The 27,082-nt window shown below is 38.3% G+C and overlaps 1 protein-coding gene across 3 annotated transcripts in view; it reads right to left on the reverse strand.

The window, feature by feature from the left end:
- Nucleotides 1-27,082, reverse strand: part of CHN1 (chimerin 1) — a 192,051-nt gene that overhangs the window by 11,811 nt on the left and 153,158 nt on the right. For all 3 annotated transcript variants that reach the window (XM_087435410.1, XM_004426645.3, XM_087435409.1), the window contains 3 exons: nucleotides 13,265-13,349; nucleotides 1,060-1,233; nucleotides 229-306 (listed from right to left, as the gene is read on the reverse strand). In XM_087435410.1, coding sequence (XP_087291536.1) covers nucleotides 229-306; nucleotides 1,060-1,233; nucleotides 13,265-13,349 — 337 coding nt within the window. The remainder of the gene's footprint in view (nucleotides 1-228; nucleotides 307-1,059; nucleotides 1,234-13,264; nucleotides 13,350-27,082) is intronic.

A 27,082-nucleotide genomic window follows, 5' to 3' on the forward strand; every position in this document is an offset into this window, starting at 1 on the left:
TCAAATATTGGTAATACAGTTAAATTTTATGCTTCTTTCTCACCATTAAATTTAAGTTTAATACTTACAACTAAAATAAAAAAAAATAAATAGTAAATTATAAGCTAAGTCTTTTTATTTGATATAATAATCATCAACGATTTAGAAAAATAATGCAAAGAATAACATAAATTGCGCCTTTTCGGCAAAGCGTATTATTGTCCTGAGTTAACACGCTGAGGAACACACCTCTGTCGAAAGCCATCTTGACATCTTCAATTAGGTCACTAAATCCTGACACCCGGTACAGTCCTTCAGAATTAAGACCTGTAAAATAAAGCAAGGGAGCTAAGTAGTTTCTTTGAAATTGTGCCTTTTTTTCACATTTTAACTTCTTCCTATACTTCAGGCTGGGGGAGGAATGTGTCAGCAAGAAGGGTGAAACGTACATGTTTAGAAACCTCTTCACACTTTTCTTCTAAAATAAAGCCATCTCACTCACAGTTCTTTAACTCTGACCTGCTGTCGCCTGAATATTTATAATCCGGCTCATCATTTTGTCTAATTAGATCAAATATGTTAAGTCTTAAGGGAAATAATTCATCACCCCAATTACACCATAAATTCTTCTACATAACAGAAGACTAAGATAAACTGTATTACTAGGCCTGCAGCAGTTTTTCTCAAGTTGGAAAGAAGGATTAGGGTGCAGCTCCGGTTTTTGGTCTAGGTTAGTTCTAATAAACCATTTACACCTTTGCTTCTCGGACCTAAGAAAAATATAAAAACTGAAAAATGAATTGGTACCTACATGTCAACTTTTACAGACTGGAAGCATCACCATAAATATCTTTTAAAGCAGATTTCCTATAACTTGTTAAATGTACCTTGAAATCAAGCTGTTTAATTATTTGTTAAATTAATTCATTTCAGACTTTCAGATCATTTGACATCTGAAATCATTCTCCCTAAACTTCCAGAAGAAGATAACTGGGTTGTGCAGTGAGGCATCAAGACAGGCGTTAGGACTCGCATTCTCGGTGAATTACGACTGCTCTGGAGCACACCGGAAGCGCTCACCTCTAGATTCAATCTCCCTGATGCACATGTCCACCACCATGGGCCGCTTAGTGATGTGGGCTTTCACAAGCGTTGTAAGGTCACAACTGTACACCTTCTTGACATGTTTCAAGTCTGGCTTACAGTCATTTGGGACCATCTTGGAACACTGCTTATGAACATTCAAACCACAATCTAAAAAAATAAAGAAAGGAAAAATTCATTATTATTTTCAGAGTTTTGAGCATTCTGGAGTGGTTATTTTGGCAAGACACTCCAGTTTGAATTAGGTTTAAAAGGAGACTAGCTTCCAGCAGTTCCCGCAGAGTCAGGAAACATTCTTCCCATCTTTTCTCTTGGAAAGTTTTGGTTATAAGCCAGAAGACCAGAATTCTAGCTTATGCTTTATCATTTACTTGCCGTATGATCTCAGGAGAAGACGAACAAACCAAACCTAACCAAATTAATAAGTGTTTAATTAAACGTCTACAAAACATAATACTATACCAACTAGCCAATTAAAAATTTATCCATTTCTTTAAAGTTACATTAAAATTTTACTTAATGTGGGATATAACTGCATTTTAATACATTTGATATGAGGTGAAATTGGAATTCTGAAAGTAAGAGTATCCTGGGGCCCAATTAAAATGGTGCTGCTCATATTTATAACTATTCATAATCTTTTCTGTCTCTATGTATATATGAGATAATGAATATATAATTCATCTAGAGCTAAAAATAGCTATAGTTATTATTTGTTACTATTACTAGCTTACTAATGCCAAGCATTATTCCAAGTGCTTTACATTTACTATTTCATTTACGCTCACAATACTCCATGAAATAGGTACTATTAATCTTCTCACTTTATAAACCCGATGAAACCAAGCACATAAAGTGTTAAGTAATTTACCCAAGGCCATGCATTTAGTATGTATTGGACCTGGGATTCAAGCCTATGGATGATTTTAGAGTCCACGATTTTAACACTTATACCATATTCCTGTACTAAAGTTATTCCTTTGCTTTGTAATTTTACTGGGTTATAACTTCTAAGATACCAGAATCCAAACATTTTCTAGTTAATATTTTGAGACATTTTATTTTCAACAAAAACACAATGGAATTTTAGAAGGGATAGAGAGGGATATAAATATTTTGCTAAATTAGACTGAAGAGTGATACACCATAGCTGAATAATTTAACTAAAATAAATGTCACCTTTATGTTTTTTAAAACATAACCCATTTGTTTTTAAGTTCATGGAAACTTGATGCTGACTTATAAATCCAATCCCAGTGGGTTATATGCAGTTTATAGCCAGGTCTTAATGAAACTAATTTGAAAATCATACAATGCTATGACCACTGTCTGTGGTCCTTGGGCAAGCTTTAGTTTTGCTTGCTGTTTTGGCAGAAAGGGGAGCATAGCATTTACACCTCACAGAATTGTTATGAGAATCAATGAGCCAATGCATTCAAGCTGCTTTGCATATTATAAAATGTTAGGCAAATACTGGTGATCATCATCATTATTATGACTTTTGGTAAAGCTGCAATCTGGTTATATATATGGTAGTAGTAACAATTAACAGAGACAAGGACAATTAGCCAAAACTTATAAATGGAATCATTCATTAAACATGTAGACACTGCCACTTTGAAATAAGAACTTAAGGCCTTTGGTGACTCTACAGGAGGAATTCACATGTGCTGAGCACCTCCCATGTGCAAAGACAGGCTAGGTGTAGAGGGAAGCTGAGTCTTTGCATGTGTGTAAGTGAACAGCACTGGAGATGGCATGGCCAGTGCTAATAGTGCCCAAACACCATCAGCACTAAAGAAGAACAGCTTCTTCTTTGAATACATAAAGGCTTCCAGAGCAAAGAGCTCAACCTACATTATCTGAAAAAATGACCCAACACCATTCTGTATAGTTAAAAAACGTCCAAATGACTATATAACCCAAACTCCAAATCCCTCTTTATATCTATATTAGATAATACATAAGATTTCTGATTCAATCATAAGGCAAATCAATGGGAAAATGTCCACTTAAAAGACCTCATTTCCCCTAAACATTTTAACGTTTTGGATAAATTCTATAATTTAGAGTTACATCTAGAATCTACTAGCTGTGTGATTTTGAGTAAGTTACTTAAACTTTCTGTGCCTCAGTTATATAAAATGGGAATAATAGTACTTATCTATTATTATTAGATTTATTATTAGGTTCTATTATCTATTATTAGGTTCATGAGGATTTAATGTTAATGTATATGAAATGCTTACATGTAGTAAATTATAAGTGTTTACCATGACTCCATTGTTGTTACTATTTAGAAAAATGAAACAACATTTTGAGAGGCCTTTCCTATGTAGTGCCCCAGGGTTCATTATCTGGCATTGTCATAATCAGCATAAGGTCAGAAGCTAAGTTGAACTCCCAGCCAATTCTTGGTTTGTCAGATGTGAATACTAGGTCCTGAAAAGGACCTGGATGACTAGGGTTATAGAGCTTCTGCATCTACGGTGTTCTTAACACATCTCATTTACATAATAGCATCACCAAGTAAGTAATGCATCATTCTTCTCTGACTGCTTTCACCAAATTTGGGGACTTTTTAGCCATTAATTTTTTAGCTATCTTTTTCAACCTCTCTTTATCCTCTTCTGAGATTCCACCAACACAAATGTTAAATCTTTTGTTATTGTCCCACAGGTCTGAGGCTTTTTCACTTTTTAAAATCTATTTTCTCTCTCTGGTTTGAGTTAGAAAACTTCTATTGATCTATCTTCAAGTTCACTGATTCCTTCCTCTATCATCTCCATTCCATTACTGAACCCATCCAGTGAGTTTATTTGTTAATAAATTTTTCAGTTAGAAAAATTTCCATTTAGTTTTTTTTTTAATATCTTTCTTTTCATTTGTTTCAAGAGCATTTATAACTGCATGTTGGGGCATTTTTATGACAGTTGCTTTCCTTGTCTGAAAATTCCAACATCTGTGTCTTCTTAATATTGATATCTGCTGATTGTCTTTTTTCCCTTGAGTTGAGATTTTCCTGGTTCTTGGTACGAAGTGTAATTTTGAACTGTATCCTGGATATTTTGAGTGTTACAAGACTCTGGTTCCTATTAAAATCTTCGATTTTATTATTTATAGTTTATTTATAAAAATTGAAGTATAATTGACATACAACATCCTATTAGTTTCAGGTGTACATCATAGTGATTCAATATTTATATGCATTATGAAACGATCATTGTGATAAGTCTAGTTACCATCTGTCACCATACAAAGTTACTACAATATTATTGACTATATTCCCTATACTGCACTTTATATCCCCATGATTTATTAATTTTATAACTGGAAGCTTGCTCCTTTTAATTCCCTTCACTTATCTCTCCTGCCTCCCCAACCTGTCCCTGCTCTGGTAACCATCAGTTTGTTTCCTGTATCTATGAGTCTGTTTCTGTTTGTTTTGTTTGTTCATTTGTTTTGTTTTTTAGATTCCACATATAAGTGAAGTCATACAGTATTTGTCTTTCTCTGACTTATCTCACTTAGCCTAATACCCTCTAGGTCCCTCCATGTTGTCAAAAATGGCAAGATTTCATTCTTCTTTAAGACTGAATAATATTCCATTATATATACCTATCTCACTTAGCCTAATACCCTCTAGGTCCCTCCATGTTGTCAAAAATGGCAAGATTTCATTCTTCTTTAAGACTGAATAATATTCCATTATATATACCATATCTTTTTTATCCATTCATCCATTGATGGACACAGGCTGCTTCCATATCTTAGCTATTGTAAATAATGCTGCAATCAACACAGGGGTGCATATATCTCTTCAAATTAGTGTTTTCATTTTCTTAGGATAAATCCCCAGAGGTGGAATTGCTGGATTGTATGGTAGTTCTATTTTAAACGTTTTAAGGAACTTCCATACTGTTTTCCATAGTGGCTGCACCAATTTACATTCCCACCAACAGTGTATGAGGGTTCCTTTTCTCCACATCCTTGTCAACACTTGTTATTTTTTTTTGTCTTTTTGATACTAGCCATTCTGACAGGTGTGAGGTGGTATCTCATTGTGGTTTTGATTTGCATTTCCCTGATGATTAGTGATGCTGAGCATCTTTTCATGTGTCTGTTGGCCATCTGTATGTTTTTGGAAAAATGTCTATCCAAGCCCTCTGCTCATTTTTTAATCTGGTTGTTTGTTTTTTGGATATTAAGTTGTGTAAGTACTTTATATATTTTGGATATTAACTCCTTACTGGGTGTACGGTTTGCAAATATCTTCTCCCATTCAGTAGGCTGCCTTTTTGTTCTGTTGATGGTTTCTTTTGCTGTGAAATGGCTTTTTAATTTGATGTAACCCTATTTGTTTACTTTTGCTTTTGTTGCCCTTGCCTGAGCAGACTGGTCCAAAAAAATATTGCTAACACCCATGTCAAAGAGCTGACTGCCTATGTTTTTACTCTAGGAGTTTTACGGTTTCAGGTCTTATATTCAAGTCTTTAATCCATTTTGAATTTCTTATTTTATTTGGTATCAGGTAGTGGTCCAGTTTCATGAACTCTTCAATTCTAGCAGGTAGTTAACCTGTTTAGATGTAGAATGCACATCCTGGCTCACTTTTGTAGGCTGTGGTTCAAATGTCAACCTAGGGCCGGCTCCGTGGCTTAGCGGTTAAGTGTGCGCGCTCTGATGCTGGCGGCCTGGGTTCGGATCCCGGGCACGCCCCAAGGCACCACTTCTCCGTCCAACGCGAGGCCGAGTCCCACGTACAGCAACTAGAAGGATGTGAACCTATGACATACAACTATCTACTGGGGCTTTGGGGGGAAAAAAAAATGAATAAATAAAATCTTTTAAAAAATGTCAACCTAGTTTACAAAGCCTTTGTAATGCTACTGCAATGCTATTTTGCCTACCCTACTTGTGTGTTACCCAAAGGCAGGTGTCTACCCTACATCCCGGGGAGGGAGAGGGCCACCTCTTAGTTACTGCAGGGTGGGGATGGAAGGCAGGGTCTGCTCACAGACCTGGCTCAGGAGGAGTCCTGTACTGCATGGAACTGCAAGGTGGGCACAGAAGATAGAGTCCTGATCACAGTCTCAGCTGCCTCATTACCGCAGGTCAGGGATGAAGACAGGGCTCTGCCCACAGACTTGGGCTGAGAGGGGGCTGCTTCTGCGATACCGTGGTGATGAAAGTTAGGGTCCTACCCACAGGCAGAACCAAAGAGGGGTGTCCTTTTCTTATTGCAAGATGGTGATGGAAGATAGGGCTCTATTCATAGACTCACAGGAGAGAGGTGCACCCTTGTTAATGCAGGGTGGGGGTGGAAAACAGGGTTCCACCCACAGACTGCTGCTGCAGCATCCATTGCGGAGGGGCAGCAAGGTGGTTTTTTTCATGGTGTTCACATGGAGAATGGTAGGTATGGCTAAAAGATTTCTGTCCGGCTGGGCTGCCCCTTTCCCAATGCTTTGGCTAGGAAGAGAAGGCTTTTCTCAGGATTATTTTTGGTCTGTGCCTGTTGGCATTTATAGGTTGTGGGCTTCTCTAGCGCCCGGGGTGGATACAAAGTAGATTAAAAAAACCCCACAAAACCCAAAACACCATCAGACAACTTGCTGATGTTCCTTGAGTCCTGAGTTCCCTAGTTAGCCTTCCTTCCTTTCTCCAACTTTCAGAATCTTCTGATAGTGGATGTACATATTTTGTCCAGGGTTTTTTGTTATAACTATTGGGAGAAATAAAACAAAACACATTTATTCATCTAGCACTGGAAAAACTCTTACATAGTATTTTAAAAGTATAAAAGTCAGCAAAGCTTCATAATCTAATAATAATGTTGATGTGCCTCATACTTTGGGTACACAGAGGTCAAGATCCAGTTGGAAAGGGATGTTGGTAACAACCTATCCCAATGTTTTCACTTCACAGACACAGACAATGAGGCTCAGAGAGGCTAAATGACTTGTTTGAGTTACTCAGATAGAAAGTTGTAGGAATGAGATGTAAACCTTGCCTTCCTGACTCCCAGCCTGTGCTCTTCCCACTGAGTACACCCGATACTCTTGAGTTACTGTTTTGAGTGTTGAAGATGAATTTGCTGTTTTCAACATCTTATTCAACACTGCGTATTCTATCCATTATTACTTATATATACTTGAGTTTAAAAGATATTGCTATGTTTCCCTCAAATGAGTCTGCTATAGATATCTATATATGATTGATCTGGCAGAACTTTCAAATAGCAGTGATAAAACCTACCCATTATATTCTTGTTTTGTCTTATTCTTTCCCTATGTATACACTCTACATGGAAATCCAGCACAAAGCAAAACAGTAAAGTTTTGATGCATCCACATAATATCAAAACATCTGAATGGCACTAACGGCCTGATATTCACATTAACATTTCCCTTTGAACGTTGGGAGTCATCTCCTGTTTTTAACATCGGCAGGCTCCTATGTTTGTTTGTGACTCAGTAAAAACTGGATAAAGTGATAACTGAGCTCAGATTTAGGTAGTGAAGGAAGAGGGAATTTTTTTTTTTTTTTTGGTGAGAAAGACTGGCCTCAGCTAACATCTGTGCCCACCTTCCTCCATTTTGTACGTGGGATGCCGCCACAGCATGGCTTGATGATCAGTGCATCGGTCTGCGCCGAGGATTTGAACGTACGAAGCCTGGGCCACCGAAGCGGAGCACACAAACTTAACCACTATGCCACCAGGCCAGCCCCCAGGAAGAGGGAAATGTTTTTTAAACTAACATTCTTTCTTCCATTTGAATAAGATGAAACTATGGGATAATATATTATGCTCAATTGTAGAAATAAATTTCAAAGGCCAAATTTTTGGCAGGGTTGCATATAATGTCCTTCAGAAGACCAAAGGATAGGGCAAAGTCATTAAAATAAAGCATCTTTATACTCGTAAGTTTACAGGGCAATATACTAGCCCTGAGCTTGCTCTGAAAATTGCTGCTTCAGGGACTAGCAGTATATCAATATTTCAGTTTCCCATTAAGACTTTATTTGGTTTTCATACTTATTTATTAAAGTCATATAACTCCTATATAGTTCCATTTCTCCCAGAGAAGCTCTACACTATAAATGAAAAAAAAAAAAAAGGGTCCATAAAAGATCATTTCATTTGTTGCATCCATTGGTTTGGTAGGTTATTTTTATGTTACTATTAAACCACATTTCCCCCTCCCAATTCCTCAAGTTAAGCAGCATAGAATAAATATATGAAAGGAGGAATGAAAAATTCAAATCACATTTTACTCTTTTATTAACAAAATATTTCTATTGCTTAGACTACTAACTTTAGGCTATGCTCAGATTTTCTGGAGCTTCATTTCTCTAAAAAACATATATGCTTTATATCTAGAAAGCACAGAAACCTATGGGAATAGCCCATTTCTAACATGCATCAGAAGTTATTACTTTCACAAGTAAAATTAAAAAGAATACCTTGTTCTTTGGGATATTTATGAAAATATTGCTTTCAATTAAAAGAGGCTACATGAAAGTGTCAAGCGTAACCAATTTCTCACCGGCTTACAAGGACAAACGTAACTTTGTAGGTATAATCAAAGCAGTAATTAAAATAAAAGACATTACTTCCACTTCCTTTCTTCAATCCAAAAGTGTTAAGTACGTGTATACTTGAAGCAATAAATACATTTTATTAAACTGCTGCTGTTTCCTTTAGGGGGCTGGCAGCAACGATAACGATACACTAGAAAAATGAAGTCACTTGAATAAATAACCAATGCTAAGGTGACATGTTTGATTTACAACAATTATTATCCAGCTTAATTTCTTAGAATATTCTAGTAAGGCTAAAATGAAAATAATTCAGGAATGCTGGTGGAATAACAGTCTTTTGGATGGGAGGAATGTTTGGTAATCTCAATGATTATACAATAGTAAGAGATTACTTTAACCTATAAGCTTACATTTCATAAAGAAAGGAAAAATTCTTTGGGAAGCTATTCCCTGAATGACAACGATCCTTTGAACTTCACTTTTAAAGGCTACCCACGCGGGTCATGAATATTTTAGTTGGAGGATCACCACTCCCAAGTTGCAGTTAGATATTCCCTTGCAACATCATCTCACTCACTTTATTTATTTTTTTTGTGAGGAGATTAGCCCTGAGCTAACATCTGCCCATCCTCCTCTTTTTTTGCTGAGGAAGACTGGCCCCGGGCTAACATCCATGCCCTTCTTCCTCCACTTTATATGGGACGCCGCCACAGCGTGGCTTGACAAGCAGTGCATTGGTGTGTGCCCGGGATCCGAACTGGCGAACCCCGGGCCGTCGCAGCGGAGCGTACGCACTTAACCGCTTGCGCCACCAGGCCGGCCCCCATCTTATTCACTTTAAAGAAGGCTAGAGTAAGGGAGACATTGGCAGATGAGCCGACTATGGAACCTTGTGTTGTGGGGTTTTGAAGAGATCGCGTCTGTAATGACTGGCATTCTCATGATGGTCCCTGCTGCTCCCTCCGTTGTCCTCGCTGGCTGTGGAGTGCTTAGCAGCAAGCCTAGAACTTTAGGTCCTGAAGGGACAGCTTGCCTGTTATTAGCTGGATTCAGTCTGATTGCTACAGCAACTCTGCCAGCCTGGCAATCGGAACACCACCCAAAACTTTACATAATGTTTAAAAAAAAAAAAAAAAGAGGGGGTGGTGGGATACAAAATTGCTGCTTTTGGCAAACACTCCTTTAACAATTCCTGACAAGCTTTCTTCTGCCTTGGTGGGTTTTGAAAAAAGAAATCAGAACAAAGCAAGCTGTCTTAGCAACCAGAGGCTGATAAACATGTCTCTTTTCTGACAGCCAGTAAGCCTGCCATTTTTCCTTGGAAGTAATACCTTCAATGTTTAGTGGCTAGTGTATTAGTTTCCTATTGCTGCTGTAACAAATTACCACAAACGTGGCTTAAAACAACAACAGTTTAACATCTTACAGTTCTGGAGGTCAGAGTCCAGGTTTCAGTTTCACTGGGCTGAAATCAAGGTGTTGGCAGGCCTGTGTTCCTTCTGGAGGCTCTAGGGGAGAATCTGTTTCTTTCCCTGCCTTTTCCAGCTTCTAGAGGTTGCCTGCACTCCTGGGCTCATGGCCCCCTTCCTCCATCTTCAAAGCCAGCAGCATAGCATCGTCTCTCTTTTATGACCTCTGCTTCTGTCCTTACATTTTTTCTCTGACTGGCTCTCCTGCCTCCTTCTGATAAGGACTCTTGTGATTGTGATTACACTGGGCCCACTCTAACAATCCAGGGTGATCTCCCCATCTCAAAATCCTTAACTGAATCACAGAGTCCCTTTTGCCATGAAAGGTAACATATTCACAGATTCCGGTGATTAAGAAGTGGACATCTTCGGGGAGCCGTTGTTCAGGCTTCCACAGTTAGTTCTCTCTCTCTTGAAATTCTTAATTCTTTGCATGCTGTTTTAGATATAGGGGATGGCTCGAGGGTCAGGATCTAAGAATCCCACTGTCAATCCAAATGTAATTAGCTGTCATAGAAAATAGAATTCAAATCCCAACCTTCCACATTTTAAAAAGTGGGTTGACTTGCTCTTATATTACACACTAATATGGTTCAAATCACATAGAATATAGTGCTTTTAAGGACAAGATATAAAATGAAAAATCCCCTCAAGGCTTTTCTTTCAATTCCTGCCCTTTACTCACAACAGGTGGGGGGCTATTAATGCGGGTGGCTGTGGGATGAGGTGAATCATTTTCTTTCTCCTTTTCCTTCATATTATTACTATCATAAATGTTCTAAAACATTTCTTTCAAACACTATTTGGGATTGTAGCATACTGCCAAAGATTATTCACACACGTTGTACCCAGTCCTCTGCTAATAGCTGACTCAGAATTCTTATGTAGATGGCCTTCACTCTTTCAAAACATGAATGATACACATCATTATTCTAGTAAAAGAAAAGCTTTTAGGTTAGTGACAGTCATAAAGTGTCTAAGAAACTGGTAGAGAGTCTCAGCTGGTCAAGGCTGCGTCAGAAAGGCAAAGCAGGCTAGCTGAGACGCCCAGTCCTTGAGCAGCTGATCTGTGCTTTGGGAGAATTCTATTTGCCTTTGAAAAACCAAAACAACGTAGACGGTCTTAACAACACCACTTTACCAACACTTGATGTTCTGTTGTGTTCCCCTCCAGTTCAGAGGCTCAACCACAGCCTTCCTAAGGACAGTTCCTCATCCTGACTCTGGGTCACTATCCAGAATAATTACCTTATTTTCATTTACTCTCTGGGCAGAGACTAGCAAATGGGGCTGTTATCCCTGTAGGATGACAGAGGGGTCAGACTGGATCTGAGCTGAGGCTCTCCTTGATGGACACCTCTGCACAGTTCAAAGTGGACACATGGGGGAATTTTCATCGCTCCCTGTGGCAGGGAGGTCCTTGACTGGATCCAGCTAGTGATGTATGCCTGGAACCTTATTAAAGCCTTATTGATGCTAACGGGATGATAACTGAAAAAACGGTGACTTGGAACATGCACATGCAATGCATACTGCACCTTGCTGTTCAAAGAAAATGCAATTTAGAAATGAGAAAAATCAGACCTCAGAAGTTTCTGCGCATAATGGACAATAAAAATATTCCATTAAAAATCATGCCACAAGGGGCTGGCCAAGTGGCACAGTAGGTAAGTTCACACACTCTGCTTCGGTGGCCTGGGGTTCTTGGGTTTGGATCCCGGGCGCGGACCTACACACCGCTTATCAACCCATTCTGTGGCAGGTGTCCCACATATAAAGTAGAGGAGGATGGGCATGGATGTTAGTCCAGGGCCAATCTTCCTCAGTAAAGAGAGGAGGACTGGCGACAGAAGTTAGCTCAGGGCTAGTCTTCCTCACCAGAAAAAAGAAAAAAAAAATCACGCCACGAACGTAATGTGGATTTTTTTTTTAAAGATTGTTATTTATTTATTTTTGAGTGTGTGAGGAAGATTAGCCCTGGGCTAACATCTGATGCCAATCCTCCTCTTTTTTCTGAGGAAGACTGGCCCTGGGCTAACATCCATGCCTATCTTCCTCCACTTTATATGGGACACTGCCACAGCATGGCTTGACGAGCGGTGCATCTGTGCGCGCCTGGGATCTGAACCCGCGAACCCTGGGCCACCAAAGCCGAGCGCGCAAACTTAACCACTGCGCCACTGGGCAGGCCCAAGAAATGTGGATTTTTACGGTGACAAATTTGATAGAATTACTACAGCTACCATTTTGAAATGGTTTACTTTTAGTATACGTTTTTAGTGTTAAGCTTCATGCTAAAAGACATGTAAGAGGATATTGTAAGAGGATATTTTTTAGTTTTACAATTTAAATAGCAGAAGGAAATTTCTATGACCAAATACTATACATTTAAAATTTAAATGATTATTTTTAAGCCTATGCCAGAATTCAGAGCAATTTGAATAAATGGCCAATAATCAGTATGGTTGTTCTATACAAATGAATTTCACATGATGTGAATAACTACTTATTTCATTAAGCACTTCAATAAAGCCTTGAGTTGATTATTTCTCTGTGCGTAAATCTTAAAAGTTTCTAATTTAAATCTAAAACCACTATGGTCATATTTTATAAAAAGGATTTGGCATATTCAAGATTTCAAAATGTCACAAACAAAATATTAGTGACTCAGTCGTTTTTCAGAATTTGGTAAACATCTTTGAAGATAAATTCACAGATTTTTAAAGCTTCAATTTGATTTCACAAACATTTAGTAAGGAAGATCTAGCTTAACAAGTTATCCTTAAAATTCAGTTTCCAAGGCAACAATCATAGGTCCTTGTACACTGCTGTTTAAAAAAATCATTTTTATAAATTTAGTTACTGTAACATCAAAGGCAAGAATTAAATATAACTGCTTTACTTTTATTTCCTTTATCAGACTTTCTGAACAAGCTGACTTCTCTTATTTTAACGGACTGATACCAGAGCACTAGTCTGCTGCCCATTACGTACAAGAAGGTTAAAGGCAGATAAAATACTGATTTCCAAAGTGGCTGCCTGAGAATCCAGCCTACTGCATGTGTGTTAAGAGGAAACTGGGATCCAGCCCACTGTATGTGTATAACAGCAAATCTCCTTATAACCTCATAACTTACTCAATAAAGCAAAGAGGGAAGAGCTCTTACCTGCACATTTCACTCCCTGAGCAATGAGACCCCACATGAAGTTGGCACAGTACTCACACCAGTGTGGCCCTCTGAATGTATGGACCTGAAAAAGAGGAGGGACAAAGTGGCCAGAGGGGAAACACACGGATGAGGAGACTGTTTCCTGTCAAAGCACCAACATACAATCCATAGTTAGAGCTGAGGAGGCATGATACGGTTACATTCAGAAAAACCTTGGTTGAGTGGAACTGACAAGCAGTTGAAATTTCTTTCAGAGCTTGATTTCTTCTTTGTTTTAGAAATGGGGATAAACCAAACCAATATTCTGTGATTTACTTTTGAAAACAATGTCCACAGTGCAGTTTTCCAATCAGTCCCCTCTAGCTGTAAACAGCCTCATCTATATGTTGTACAAACACACTGGCATTTTCGAGAGCTATGGCAACAGGAAGGATAAGGAGCAGTGCAGAGTGTGTTTGGGTCTAGTAAGGATTTTGTCAGATGATCCACCTTCTGTCCTCTGTGACCTCAGTTAGGGCCACAGATGTTAAAGGTGACACAGTGACTGGTCACAACTGAATCATCAAAAAGGGCCAATTTCTGTTCGAAACCATTTGATACTTATGTTAACAAAGAGAATGAATACATTTTAGAAACTGCAGAAACTATAGTTAATCAGAAACTCTGTTGCAGTATAGTAATTATTCACTAATCATTCCAGCTCAGGAAGGGTTTACTGCATTTGATTCCTTTATCCCTAAGAAAGGATTCTCCAAAGAGAGGATTCAAATGCTAAGATACCTGTAAACCGTTATGTACAGGAAAGAGAAGGCATTCTAGCTTAACTCAGATGAAAAAATATTGGTAGAACAGAGAAGGAATGAATCCAAACCCCAACCACTAAAGAATAAAAGAAAAAAAATTTTGAATATTATCAGTAACACTTTAAAATTTCTAAGCAAATATTGGCTGAAAATGCATTCAAGAAATGTTAAAAGAAAAGGGAAATGGAACAAAGAAGTCACTGATTTGTATCAAATTACATTTACTTGAGATAATTTCTTATATATATGATTTCCTCCTGCGGAAAACAGTAATACAAGAGAGTGAAAATCACAAAGTATGACAATTTGATTCCAACATAAATATCTGCCAAAATAGCTATTGCAAATAATGAAATTCACAGCTAAGATTGTCATTTTTACTACTGTTCTATGTATGTACTGAATAGGTATCAGAACCAAGTAAATGATTTTTAAGACATATATACATATATATAACTTACTTTTTCAAACTTAAGATGCTATTGAATGTAAGATTTACATTGAAGGTAAGACACATACATTCCATTTAGAAAAACCATGCCAATTAAATTATGACAAGCCATTGATTATAAAATAAATCCCAATTTCAGAGATGTTAAAATGAAAAAAAGTACATATTAGAATCAATGAAATACGGTTATGTCAGAATTCAAAATACTACTACTGGCCAAAATATCCATGTTAAGGCTGCAATGGATAACCCGGGGTTCATTCCATCTAAGTATGTGCTTGTGACTCTGGTCACTGCCAAATGAGCTTGAATACAAAACGTGTTGATTTTGAAAAGAAAGCCATAATCCCTTCTGTCTTTTATGGAAAAGCATCAGGAATGCAGACACAGTTGCTTCTGGATTGTTAATGATGTTCAGAGCCTGTACATTGAAAGCATTTCCTGGAGTTCCTGAAGCAGAGCCTAAGATGAACATTCAGATAGTCTGTGATGTCTTTGTGTTTATCTGTGTTCTAGAGTGAATAAAACTGGATGAGGTGGGCAATCTTGCTTTACTCGGAGAGGAATGAGTAAAATGGATAGCACTGACTCATATTAAAAAAGTTATATAATCACGAAATAGCTATGGAATTGTGAAGGTATTTTTAGGGAAAGTTCTCGGGACACAAACTGGTTTACAGGTTGCCAGATATCAGGATAGTCCAGTATCACTCAACTTGGTAAGGTTAATAAAAACGGACTAGAAGTGTGGAGGAAGTCCCCGTTTTGTACCCACCAGTTATCTCACGATAAAGGGTCTTAAAGTTACATTGGAAGAGCAAAAACAGAGTAGATGGTGTGAAATAAACAGAAAAGGGCTCTTGGCAAACAGCACTGAGTACTGAGATGTTATGATAGACCAGTTCCCCTCCTCACCTTCACAGAAGCAGCAGTGAATGTGGCATTTTGAAGCTCTCGAGACATCTCTTTACATGACATGTGCTGAAGAAAAGGTTGAACCATCTGAGCAGGCCCAGTGTTCTCCAATTAAAGGATCACGCGTGTAGCTCAGAAAGCAATCTTTAGGAAGTTGTTATTTATACATTCCCTTCTTGGACTGCTTTTTATAAAGGCATCCTGAGCCATTTGGGGCTGCTTTGTTGTTGTTGTTGTTTTTAATTTTGTTTTTTTAAACCATTTATAAGGTAGCTTATATAGCTCTCCAGGAAACTATTCTAGAAATAGGCCTTGAAGCACCAGAAGCTTACTAAATTTCTATTTGTATAACACAGTTTAAACGGATTCCCTTTTGAATTTTTATATCTAAAATTCATATTTCTTAAATTTTGTTTGTCTTGTGACCTCTATGACTCCATGACACTGGAATGCATTTGTAAAAATTGAATATTGTAGCCTTTTTTATTCCCCTAGAAGTCATCAAAACAAACTTAGTTCATTAATCATTTTTATTCATCCATAAACATTTATTAAGTGACGACATATACAAAGATAAAAAGGGTACTGCCTTAAGGAATTCACCGTAGGTTTCTCCTGTTAAATGCAGTGTGAAAATGCTCTGCTGAAAGTGTCTGCAGTGTGAGGACAGCTGGAGTAGTGGCCTGCTCAGGCATAAGATGCAACCCAAGAGCTGACGGGGTGAGCAGGTCAGCCAGGTGACCTGTGGGACCGAACGGGGGTGTGCATCTTGGAGCAGCGTACGTTAGGACAGGCTGTTTCAAGGAAATCAAAGAAACACAGCAAGAGGGGCCTACCCAGTGGCGTAGCAGTTAAGTGCGCATGCTCCGCTGCCGTGGCCTGGGGTTTGCGGGTTAGGATCCCAGGCGCACACCGACACACCGCTTGTCAAGCCTTGCTGTGGTGGCGTCCCATATAAAGTGGAGGAAGATGGGCACGGATGCTAGCTCAGGGTCAGTCTTTCTCAGCAAAAAGAGGAGGATTGGCATCGGATGTTAGCTCAGGGCTGATCTTCCTCACCAAAAAAAAAAAAAAAAAAGGAAAAAAAAAAAGAAACACAGCAAGAGTGAAACAATGGGATGTTTAGAGCATTGCAAGGAAGTTCAGGATGGGTGAGAGCGGGAATGACTGGCATGGCAAGAGACAAGAGGGGCAGACACGGCCCTTTCCATGCCTACAAATTTATACTTTGCCCAGTGAGCAATGCAGGGCCACTCAAGATTTTTAAGGAGAGCAACACGGTCAAGGGGGCAAGGCTGGAGGAAGACCGACTAGATAGGATGCTATGGCCATGGTCCAGGTAATAGAGACATGGACCCGACCTCAAGATCTGAACTCCCACCTTGCAAGTGAGGTGGGAGGGCAACAGGGGAAGGGAACGGCTGATTGAAGATTCCTGGGAAAGAGGAGGTAACTCATGTTGTAAGGTTCCTGAAGGCGTCAGATAGAGATGAGATCCAGGGCAGAGGGATTAGCTTTGAATAAGAGGAAAATTACTTTTCCCTTCTCCTGAGGTGGAAAAAGGGTAAGAGGGGAGAGCATGGCTGTGCAGAAGTAGGGGGTGGGAGTTGGAGGCCAGAAAGCTAAGGGAGTTCACGGTCTATAGTCTCTGTGCATTAGGACGGAAGTTCAGCTATTAAGCAAATGAGGAATTTGGGGGAAGTGGGGAATAGGAATTGGAACTCTGAACTGGAAATTCAGAGCAGCGCTGCTGGACTTGAAGGCAACTTTCTTTCCTGGATGACACTGAAGTCATACTATAACAGTGTCAAGCGCATTAAAAAAAAAGTGACAAATTCTTTTTAAAAGGGTGACTGTGCTATATTTGAGTTTTATCTAAATGTTTTATTTTCTAAGCAGTTTTACATAATCAGTGATATTTCTATCACGTATTTTACCAATTCAGAAAAAGATATCTTTAAAAAATCTACTGCACAAATTACCCAACTTAGAATAGCTCTCCAGTTGTATTGCTCTGTCTAGCACAATGGAAACACGGTGCCGTTCCTGCAGACCACTTTGTTTACTAGATTGAGTTGTATTCTGATTACCTGTCTTAAAGTGATTAAATCAGAACGTAATGGGCATTCAAAGCATAATAATTAAAAGGCCAAAAGTTGCACCTTGGGGATTCTTTCTGCTTAGGAGGATGCTAAGAAAGAACTAGGGTGGGATCTGGGAGAAAGGAGGCCTGGAGTGGTTCTCAAGGGACCAGGGGTTTGGGCCCGAAGCCCTAGATTATAACAGAGAGCAACCTCACCTGGAATGCCCTAAGATGTAGTGGATGCCCCTCAGAGATCTGCAGCTGGTCGGCACGCAGGGAATCAATATTATCCCTGTCTAAAGACAGACACTCATTAAGTGACATCTCCATGTGTCATTTTTTATAGGATTTTATTCTAAATGGCCCCAGACTTTTATGTTTTCATAAGTCCGTGTTTTGTTTTCCTATCTCTTCTTATTCTCCAAGGCTGTCAGCTCTTTCTCCTTCTTTCTCACCCCCTTCTCCCTTTTCCATTCAATGATTCTTAGCTGTGGACGAGGAATCTGATAAGAACTTTGCTAACACTGGATGTCAGTCAAGAAAGTGTGTCATCTGTCTTCCTTCTGAAGGCCTTTTTGGAAACAAACAAACAAACAAAACCTCCTGGCTTCTTGTCTGTGTTTCTTATTATTGAGCCTGACAGACAGCGGTCAGTGGTCTTGTGACGAATGAAATGTTCGTAGTATCTTACTTCATTCTATGACGTTCACTTTACTTACTGTTTCTTACAAGCAGAAGCCGCCTCTGTTTCTGCTGTTTACTCTATGACCTTAATGATATACACTGGCTTTATAAGGTGGGAAACTTCCTTATATATTCCTTTATAAACAGCACTATTTCTTCCTTAGAGTTATTTAAACAAATCACTTGATCAATTTATTAAAAAAGGATTCCTTTGGGGAGGGTGTTTTGGTAAGATAATCCACGGAGCAATTAGCTTCAGCATACAGCATTATTAGTGAGGTCAGGGATGGTCCTGAGAAAAGCAACCTTGTAAGTTGGCCACAGATATTTTTTCTAGGCCATCTCCAAAGCTTTTGGTACATCTTGATGAAAGTGACAGAGTACACGGCATGCACTATACCTTCAAGAACAAAGAGCATAGCAATGAGTTTGAAAGCCCTCTTTTCTTTTGCAACTGGAAAAAAGACAACTTTATTACCATGGCATTTGAGATTGCTTTTCACCTACGAACAACTCCTTTCATGTTAATCACCTTGAAACAGAGATGAAAGACTGGATTAATTAATAGACCCCAATAAAGCCTGTCATAGAGAAGGCCCTGGTCAGAACCAGGCTGAAAAGGACGGACAGGTAGGGAGATGGGTGGGCTACTGAGGGGCCCACGTGGCACAGGCCAAGGGTTGTTTGTCTCCCGGGCACTGACCTAGGTAAAAACTGAAGCCATTCTCAATTGGGCCTACGGTTATACTGACCAAAACTCTGGCTTCTATAAGAAAACCAGCACGTCTGCTTCTTGTATCTCTGACGTTCACCTCTCCAGTTTGAACGTCGGTAATAGAAACAGTGGAAAAGAAATCCATGCTATGGGAGGAGAGAGAAAAATTCAGCATATCTTCATTATTCCTTCAGAGCCATAACACTCCCTCTAGAAATAAGCACAAACGCCAAAGCCAAGGAGCATGCCTGCAAAGCCCGTGTAAATGTAAACCACAGCGGAGGCGATGAGAACATTAGGGGAAATGAGATTTTGCTTGGGAAGGTGGGGATGACCTTTCAGCTGCCGCTCTTCATTTGGGAGGCTCTGATGAGTCAGTTCTCCAGCGCAGTATCAGGTGACGAAAGGAGGGAACAGATGATCAAAACCAAAATGAAAGAACTGTAGGTAGGCAGGCAGCTGGGCAGAAAAGGCTTTTTCTCCTTTTTTTTTTGTTAAATTTTTATCTTTAGGGCAATCAGAATGTACTCTTTTAAGTAATCAATTTTAGTCTCACCAAGATGGCTTAATTTTGATCCAAAAGATTTGAAATTTAGAATTTTGGTCCTAATTCTGCCACTTCAGTTAAAGTATTTTGATTTATACTATTAAGTCATGAGAAGAGGATGCATAACATTGGTTATGATCATTAACAACAAATACATAAAATTGTGGAGGGGTTCCCTGCCGAAAAAGCTGGGGAAGGGGTACTTAAAATAGGAGTATATTGAGTATCAAAGCAATACCTTCTTGCCTTGTTATTCAATTAAATTTAGTCAAAACTACTAGTGGCCTTAAAATTCTTAGAGGAAAAATCTGTAACAAACAGTGAAGTTTGGGACTGGTTAAGCCACCAGCACTGACATCAGGCTGGCCACGCCTACTCCTCGTGTCCTGATGGAATGGCTATGTAATGTGGTGTCCATGGCGGGAAAGGCAGAAGGAATACACCAGGCACTGGCTGAAATGTGGCTTTAAGCAATGCGTGGCGCTGTGAGCGCCTGGAATAGGAGGAGGGGCGCACACAGTGGCCGACAGCAGACAGAACGGGGGAGGTTCTTTGTGACAGTTGGTAAAGGGGCCCGGGGCAAACAGCTTCCACAACTAGCTGCTGCAGGGCTAAGACACGTACTTAAGCACACAAGTAGTTAACACAGAAGTATCATTTTGAAAAGGATGACAAATGACAGAAATCAGTGACCTAATGTTTCAAGAGTGAGAAAACTGTTCAAAAATGAGGGAGATACCATAAAAGCCCACTAGACATACATTGGTCATACCACAAATAAATGATATCCCCTTCAATATGAGAAATAACTCTAGGAAAAAGCTGACAGAACATGGTCAGACTATAACAACACTAGTCTTACTTTACTAGCAGGGCAATTAATAGGGCAATATAATAATTTAGTTCCGCTCCCATGTGAAAAACATTATAAAAGTGGTTTTTATTGATTGGTGTGTAAAATACTTAAACGTGTACAGAAAAAATAATGAATTATCAATTCCATTCATTTAATTCATTCATCAAAATTCTATATAGGACCTTATTAACAAAGTTTAATATTCTTGATGGCTTCCTTCATGATCTACCTATCCCCATCGCACCCCACTCACCAACCCCAAATCAACCCTTTGCCAGTGAGGGAGAAATAGCTCTAAAATAAACAGCTGAGTTAATGTAGTGCAGACAAGTGAACTTGCTTAGAATCACACACAACCATATTAATGCTAGAACACAAGCAGGTTCTGAGGTCCGTGTTCTGTTCTAAGCTGCAAGAGTGGCCCCTTCCACAGAGCCAGCAATTTGAAACCCAGGAATCAGGCAGTGGAAACATCAAAGTTCTCAAGACATTCTTTTTATTATTATTATTATTATTGTTAATTTACTTATGTTAAAAGGTACAGATTGTATAATAAATAATATAACAATATAACTGGTAATTCAAAAACTTTCCATTTCAAAACATGGGTGTTTAAAATACTAGAAAACCTATAATTTTAATGTTGAGACTTTTTTTTTTTAAGTTTCAGAAGCAAATTTCTCTTCTTTGCATAGGAGCTCTAAGGGAAAACTTCACCTCTACATTGAATCATGGTTAAAGTTTAAAAATGTCAAATGCCATAACCTAAAAACATTTCTACTTTGAAAGTTTACTTTCACCGCTTGGATGAATAAGTTTGCAGTCAAATATCAGTCGTAAAAAACCAACACAGTGAATCAATACTTTAAAATACCAATTTCTTAAAGTTATATTATGAAAGTATAATAGGAAAATAAATGAATCAACTTGGTTTGTGCAATAAAAACCACTGTACAATCCACAGCTGGCTGACAGATAATCTCTATACCCACATTATAGATAAGTAAACTGAACACTGAGCAACCAAGAAAGCCACAGACCAATCCACACTATCTTAAGACCCACAATTCCTCGAAGCCAAGTCTGTACTAATATTAACATTTCCACAAAACCAGATTTCAATTTCTCTTTGGCTTGGTTGTAAAAATGTCATCTAAAGAAGTGTACTGTTAATACACATTGTGCTATGAATGGAAGTATTCCTATAATATACTAGGAAAAAGGTTTGGCTAAAATGCACAAGAAATTATTAAACTATGTAGTTAAAACTCTTTCTAAAGCTCTAGTAAAAGAGATCCAGATTTTCTCTATTGTTTTTCTTCTATTTCATTGATTGCTGCTCTTATCTTTAATATTTCCTTCCTTCTATTACTTGGTTTAAATGGGTCTTCTTTTTCTAGTTTCTTAAGGTGGAAGCTTAGCTCACCGATTTAAGACTTTTTTTCTTTCCTAAAATAAGCATTTAATGGTATAGATTTCATTGTAAGTGCTACTTTAGCTACATTTCACAAATTTTGATATGCTGTATTTTTCAAATTATTCAGTTCAAAATATTTTCTAATGTCTCCTGTGACGACTTCTTTAATTCATGAGTTATTTAGCAGTAAGTTTAACTTCTAAATATGTGAGAAATTTTTTCAGATATGTTATTGATTTTGAATTTAATTCTGTTGTGGTAAAAGGATATGCTTTGTATGATTTTAATCCTTTTACATTTATTGACACTGGTTTTAAGGCTCAGAATATTGTCTGTCTTGGTGAATCTTCCATGTTCACTTGAATAGTATGTGTATTCCGCTGCTGCTGAGTAGAATACTCTATAAATATCAATTAGGTCAAATTGGTCGATACTGTTTTTTTTTTATAATTTTATTTATTTATTTTTTCCCCCAAAGCCCCAGTAGATAGTTGTATGTCATAGCTGCACATCCTTCTAGTTGCTGTATGTGGGACGCGGCCTCAGCATGGCCGGGGAAGCGGTGCGACGGTGCTCGCCCGGGACCCAAACCCGGGCCACCAGCAGCGGAGCTCGCGCACTTAACCGCTAAGCCACGGGCCAGCCCTGGTCGATACTGTTCAAGTCTCCTATATTCTTACTAAAATTTATTATTTGTCTATTTGTTTTATCATTGAGAGAGAAGTGTGGAAATATCCATCTATAATTATAGATTTGTCTATTTCACTTTTCAGTTTGGTTGTTGATTTATGTATTTTGAACCTGTTATTAGGTGCATATAAATTTTAAATTGTTACATCCTCTTGATGAATTTTACTCTTTTGATTCCCAATAATATTCCTTGTTCTGAAAACTATGTTTAATATAAATATATATATTTATGTTTTATACATATTTTTATTTATATATATTTACATCCAATTTTCTTTGAATTACTGTCTGCTTGGTTTAACTTTTTCTTTTTTTTAAAGTGGGTTTCTCGTGGATAGCATACAGTTGGATCTTGAATTTTTATCCAATCTGACAACCTCTGCCTTTTAATGGAATGTTTGGGCCAATTCCATTTGATGTAACTATCAATATGATTGGGTTTAAATTTGCCATCTTGCTTTTGTTTTCTCTATATTTTATTTGTTTTTGGTTCCTATTTCTCTCTTTTCTTGGATACTTTTAGATAAATTGCTTATTTTTTTATGAATCCATTTTGTCTCCATTATTAGTTTCTAACTATTTTATTTTTTAGAATTTGCTCTAAGGTCTACAATATACATCTTTAACTTATCAGTCTACCTTCAAACAATATTATACACTTCAGATGTAAGATTCTTACACTTCCCCACCCTGTACTTTATGCTATTGTTGTCATATATTTTACTGGTATAAACTACATAATATATTACTATTTTTGCTTTAAACAGTCAATTATCTTTAAAAGACACTAAAATGAAGAAAAAACATCTTTTACACCTACCTACATGTTCACCATTTCTAGTATTCTTTATGCTTTTGTATAGATCTAAATTTCCCATCTGGTATTATTTTCCTTCTGTCTGAAAAACTTCCTTTAATATTCTTAAGTATAGATCTCCTGGTGACGAATTCACTTAGCTTTTCTTTGTTTAAAAAACAAATATGTTTATTTTGTCTTCATTTTTGAAAGATATTTTTGCTGGATATAGAATTTTAGGTTGATAGTTTGTTGTTGTTGTCAGTACTTTGAAGATGTCACTTCATTGTCTTGCATAGTCTCTGATGAGAATTTTGCTGTCATTCTTTATTCATCTGTAAAAAATATGTATTCTCCTCCCCTTCTCCTGCTGCTTTTTAAAAAATTTCGTAAGATACGTAAAATATTATTTCAAATTTTAATTACAGTTGTTAATAAAGAAAACAGTAGTATAAAAATCATTTATCTTCTGTAAAAAAATTTTGCATTGTGTTCCTGTGAGTGTGCACATTTAAAGTCCTATAAAGCCGGGCCGGCCCTGTGGCTTGGTGGTTAAGTGCGCGCGCTGTGATGCTGGCGGCCCGGGTTCGGATCCCGGGTGCGCATCGAGGTACCACTTCTCCGTTCATCCTGAGGCCGAATCCCACATACAGCAACTAGAAGGATGTGCAGCTACGACACACAACTATCCACTGGGGCTTTGGGGGAAAAAAAAAAAAATAAAAAATAAAGTCCTATAAAGCCATAAAACTATAAACACATTATGAAGCTGGAATGTGAAAGCAAAGTTCAAGAGAAATTGAACATGTGTAACTTCTAGATCCTAGACGCATCCTCTATACATTTTGTTATCACATGTGAGGGATGAACAACTTCACCTCTCAGGCTGAGGCAAAGGACCACTTTAGGAAGAAAACTGTTCTTTCCCATAGACTGGTTTTCTTTCTGTCTCTCTCTGGCTGCTCTTACAATTTTCTCTTTGGCACTAGGTTTTAGAATTTTGATTATGATGTGCAGGGGTGTTTTCTTCATATTTTCTTCTATTTGGAGTTCACTGCACTTCTTGGTCTTTGGGTTGTCATCAAATTTACAACACTTTTGGTCATTATACCTTCAAATAATCGTTCTGTTCCCTGGCCCCCCACCACTGCTCCTTCTGACTTCAATTACACTTAAGTGAGATTGCTTGATGTTGTCCCACCTGTCACTGATGCTGTGTTCATTCTTTTTTTAAATTTTTTCTTTCATTTTGCAAATTTCTATTGCTATGTTCTGGTTTACTAATCTTGTCTTCTGTGGTGCCTAATATGCTAATACTATTATAACCAGTGTATTTTTCATTTCAGATATATTTTTCATCTCTAGAGAGTCCATTTAGATAGTCTTAAATAGCTTCCATTTCTTTCCTCACTGCAGCCTTTAGTCTACTGCTAATTCAGTCATGCTACTAACATGATACTCTTTTGAGGACTTTTAAACAATGCCTTGTGTATGACGATGTCTTTCCACTCCTATTGGTGGGTAAAACTATTCTCAGCCCTGGGTGAATTTCAGTAATTGTTCAGCCTATTGCTTTCTGGTGGTTTCCCGATAGTTTCTTCTCATGCATGTGTAGATAAGTACTCAGTCAAAAACTTAAGATTCCTAGGCAGATTTCCAGAGCTCTTTCTGTGTACAGCTCTGTCTTCTCAGGAACTCTGCCGCACAAATATTAGCTGCTTTGCCTCACCAGACTCCAATCTCTGTGTCCTCAACTTGGCTAGACCACTGGGCTCTCTTTGGATTCCCCCTCCATGTGCTGTGGCCTGGACAGTAAGTGAGAATAACCTTAAGACTCATTTTGTTTGTGTTCCTTCTTTCAGGTACAACAGTACTGTAATACTTGTTGTTCAATGTCTGACTGTTGTTTTATATACTTTTTCTGGTTTGCTAGTTGTTTAAGATGGGAAGGTATATCTATTTCCCCCATCATGGCTGAAAATGGAAGTTCAAATTATATTCTTGTTTCTAAAACTGATCTTTCACTTGATGAGCTTGAACCTGCAACTTCTTTGGGCTTCAGTTTCTACACGTGTAAAATGACATTAGCTTAATCAGTAATTCTCAATGTCCCTTATACAGGCTGAACTGCTTCAGGATTCCTTTGTTATCATGCTCTACAAGCACATTTGTCACAGCAAGGTGTGACATTAACAGTGTTGCATTCAGTAGGCTGTACACTAGGATCTTGTAACTGGGGATTTTGTCTGTCATTTAATGTTGTAGTGGACATTTCTTATGTTTTAGCCACACAAATTAAATGTCTTATCTTTGGATAATAGTCTTCAATCCATGGGAATTGTATGGAGCTGACCCTAACCCCAGCTCCAGGAGACAGTATGTGACCTAGATCTAAGCCAATCAGCACATTCCATTCTCCTGAACTAGACCTAGTGGTGCCTGCCAGGCCTAGCCCCTTTGCTCATAGTCTGTCTTTGCAGCTGATTAGAATCTGGGAATATATAGAGCTTGAGCCTCTGCCAGCCATTTTGTCACTAGAGGGAGCCTAAAAATGAAGACACAGCTGGGAGATAGGGTTCTGGTGGCATTTTAAGTCCTGGGTCAAAGGATACTTTCAACTAACACTGAACTTTTCCTACTACGTGAACCAATAATTTCCCTTTTTGCTTTAGTGAGCATGGGTTGGGCTTTCTGACAATTGCAAGGGAAAGTCTCCCAACTGTTCTATCAAATGGTAAATATTAGCCATGGGTTCCAAATGGATTTGTAAGCAGACACACTGAAGCAATGTCATATAACTGTGGAGTAATGAGCTATAATAGCAACCACCAAAGCAAAATTGCACGCCTCCTGGAGATGGACCTTCTCTTTATGATCAAGGGCACTGTGGGAGCTTGTGAGGCAGATCACAAGCAGTGATCAGAGTGTGGCACATGTAAGGGCTGGAACTCCAAACAAAGAGAGTTCTACAAAAGAGAAAGAGTGAGCTTGACATTTTAGGCTTGATTTGGGGAAATGCATTCACATAGATAGCCAAAACATCTTCTCTAGAATAGACTGCAGAATATCACCTAATATGACAAGAATCCTCTGGCTCCCACGACCTAAAAACTGATACATTCTTTTCTTTTTAATTTTTTTTTGTGTGTGTGAGGAGGTTTGAGCTAACATCCGATGCCAATCCTCCTTTTTTTTTTTTTTCCTGAGGAAGATTGGCCCTGGGCTAACATCTGTGCCCATCCCCCTCTACTGTATATGGGACGCCGCCACAGTATGGCTTGACAAGTGGGGTGTCGGTGCACACCCAGGATCCAAACCCAAGTGGAGTGCACGTACTTAACCGCTAAGCCACCGGGCTGGCCCCTTTTCTTTTTAATTTTTATGTCTGGATAACACTTCAGAAAACACACCTAATTCTATTTTTGCTCCCCAAAGAATATAAAAATATAGAAAATAAGCACTTGATGATGTTCTTCAGAAGTGTAACACAGCTGGGCTATTTCTCCTTTCCTTTCTAGCTTTCCTATTTTGCAACCAGAAGAATCTTAAGATAATTTAAGAAGAGGGGTTAGTAAACCTGAAATAAAACCATTGGTATGGTGTTTATCAGGAAAATAATTTGTAGTGGTTTCTCAGATGCCAGCGGTACCGTGGTAAAATATTTAAGAAAGAAAAAAAATCAGTATTTGCATGCATTCTCTTCACTTAAAAAAAAACCTTTCCTAGATCTATATTTCACTTCCTTTGGTGCATATGCATCACCTTCTTCTCTCTGCCCGTTGGGCTCTTTGATGAAGGCAATATTTTTGTGTCACGTACTATTACACACAAATAATGAATGCCGACTAATGATGATAA

The sequence above is a fragment of the Ceratotherium simum genome, chromosome 9 (assembly GCF_057802395.1).
Source record: "Ceratotherium simum simum isolate JZ-2026a chromosome 9, ASM5780239v1, whole genome shotgun sequence".
Lineage (NCBI taxonomy): Eukaryota > Metazoa > Chordata > Mammalia > Perissodactyla > Rhinocerotidae > Ceratotherium > Ceratotherium simum.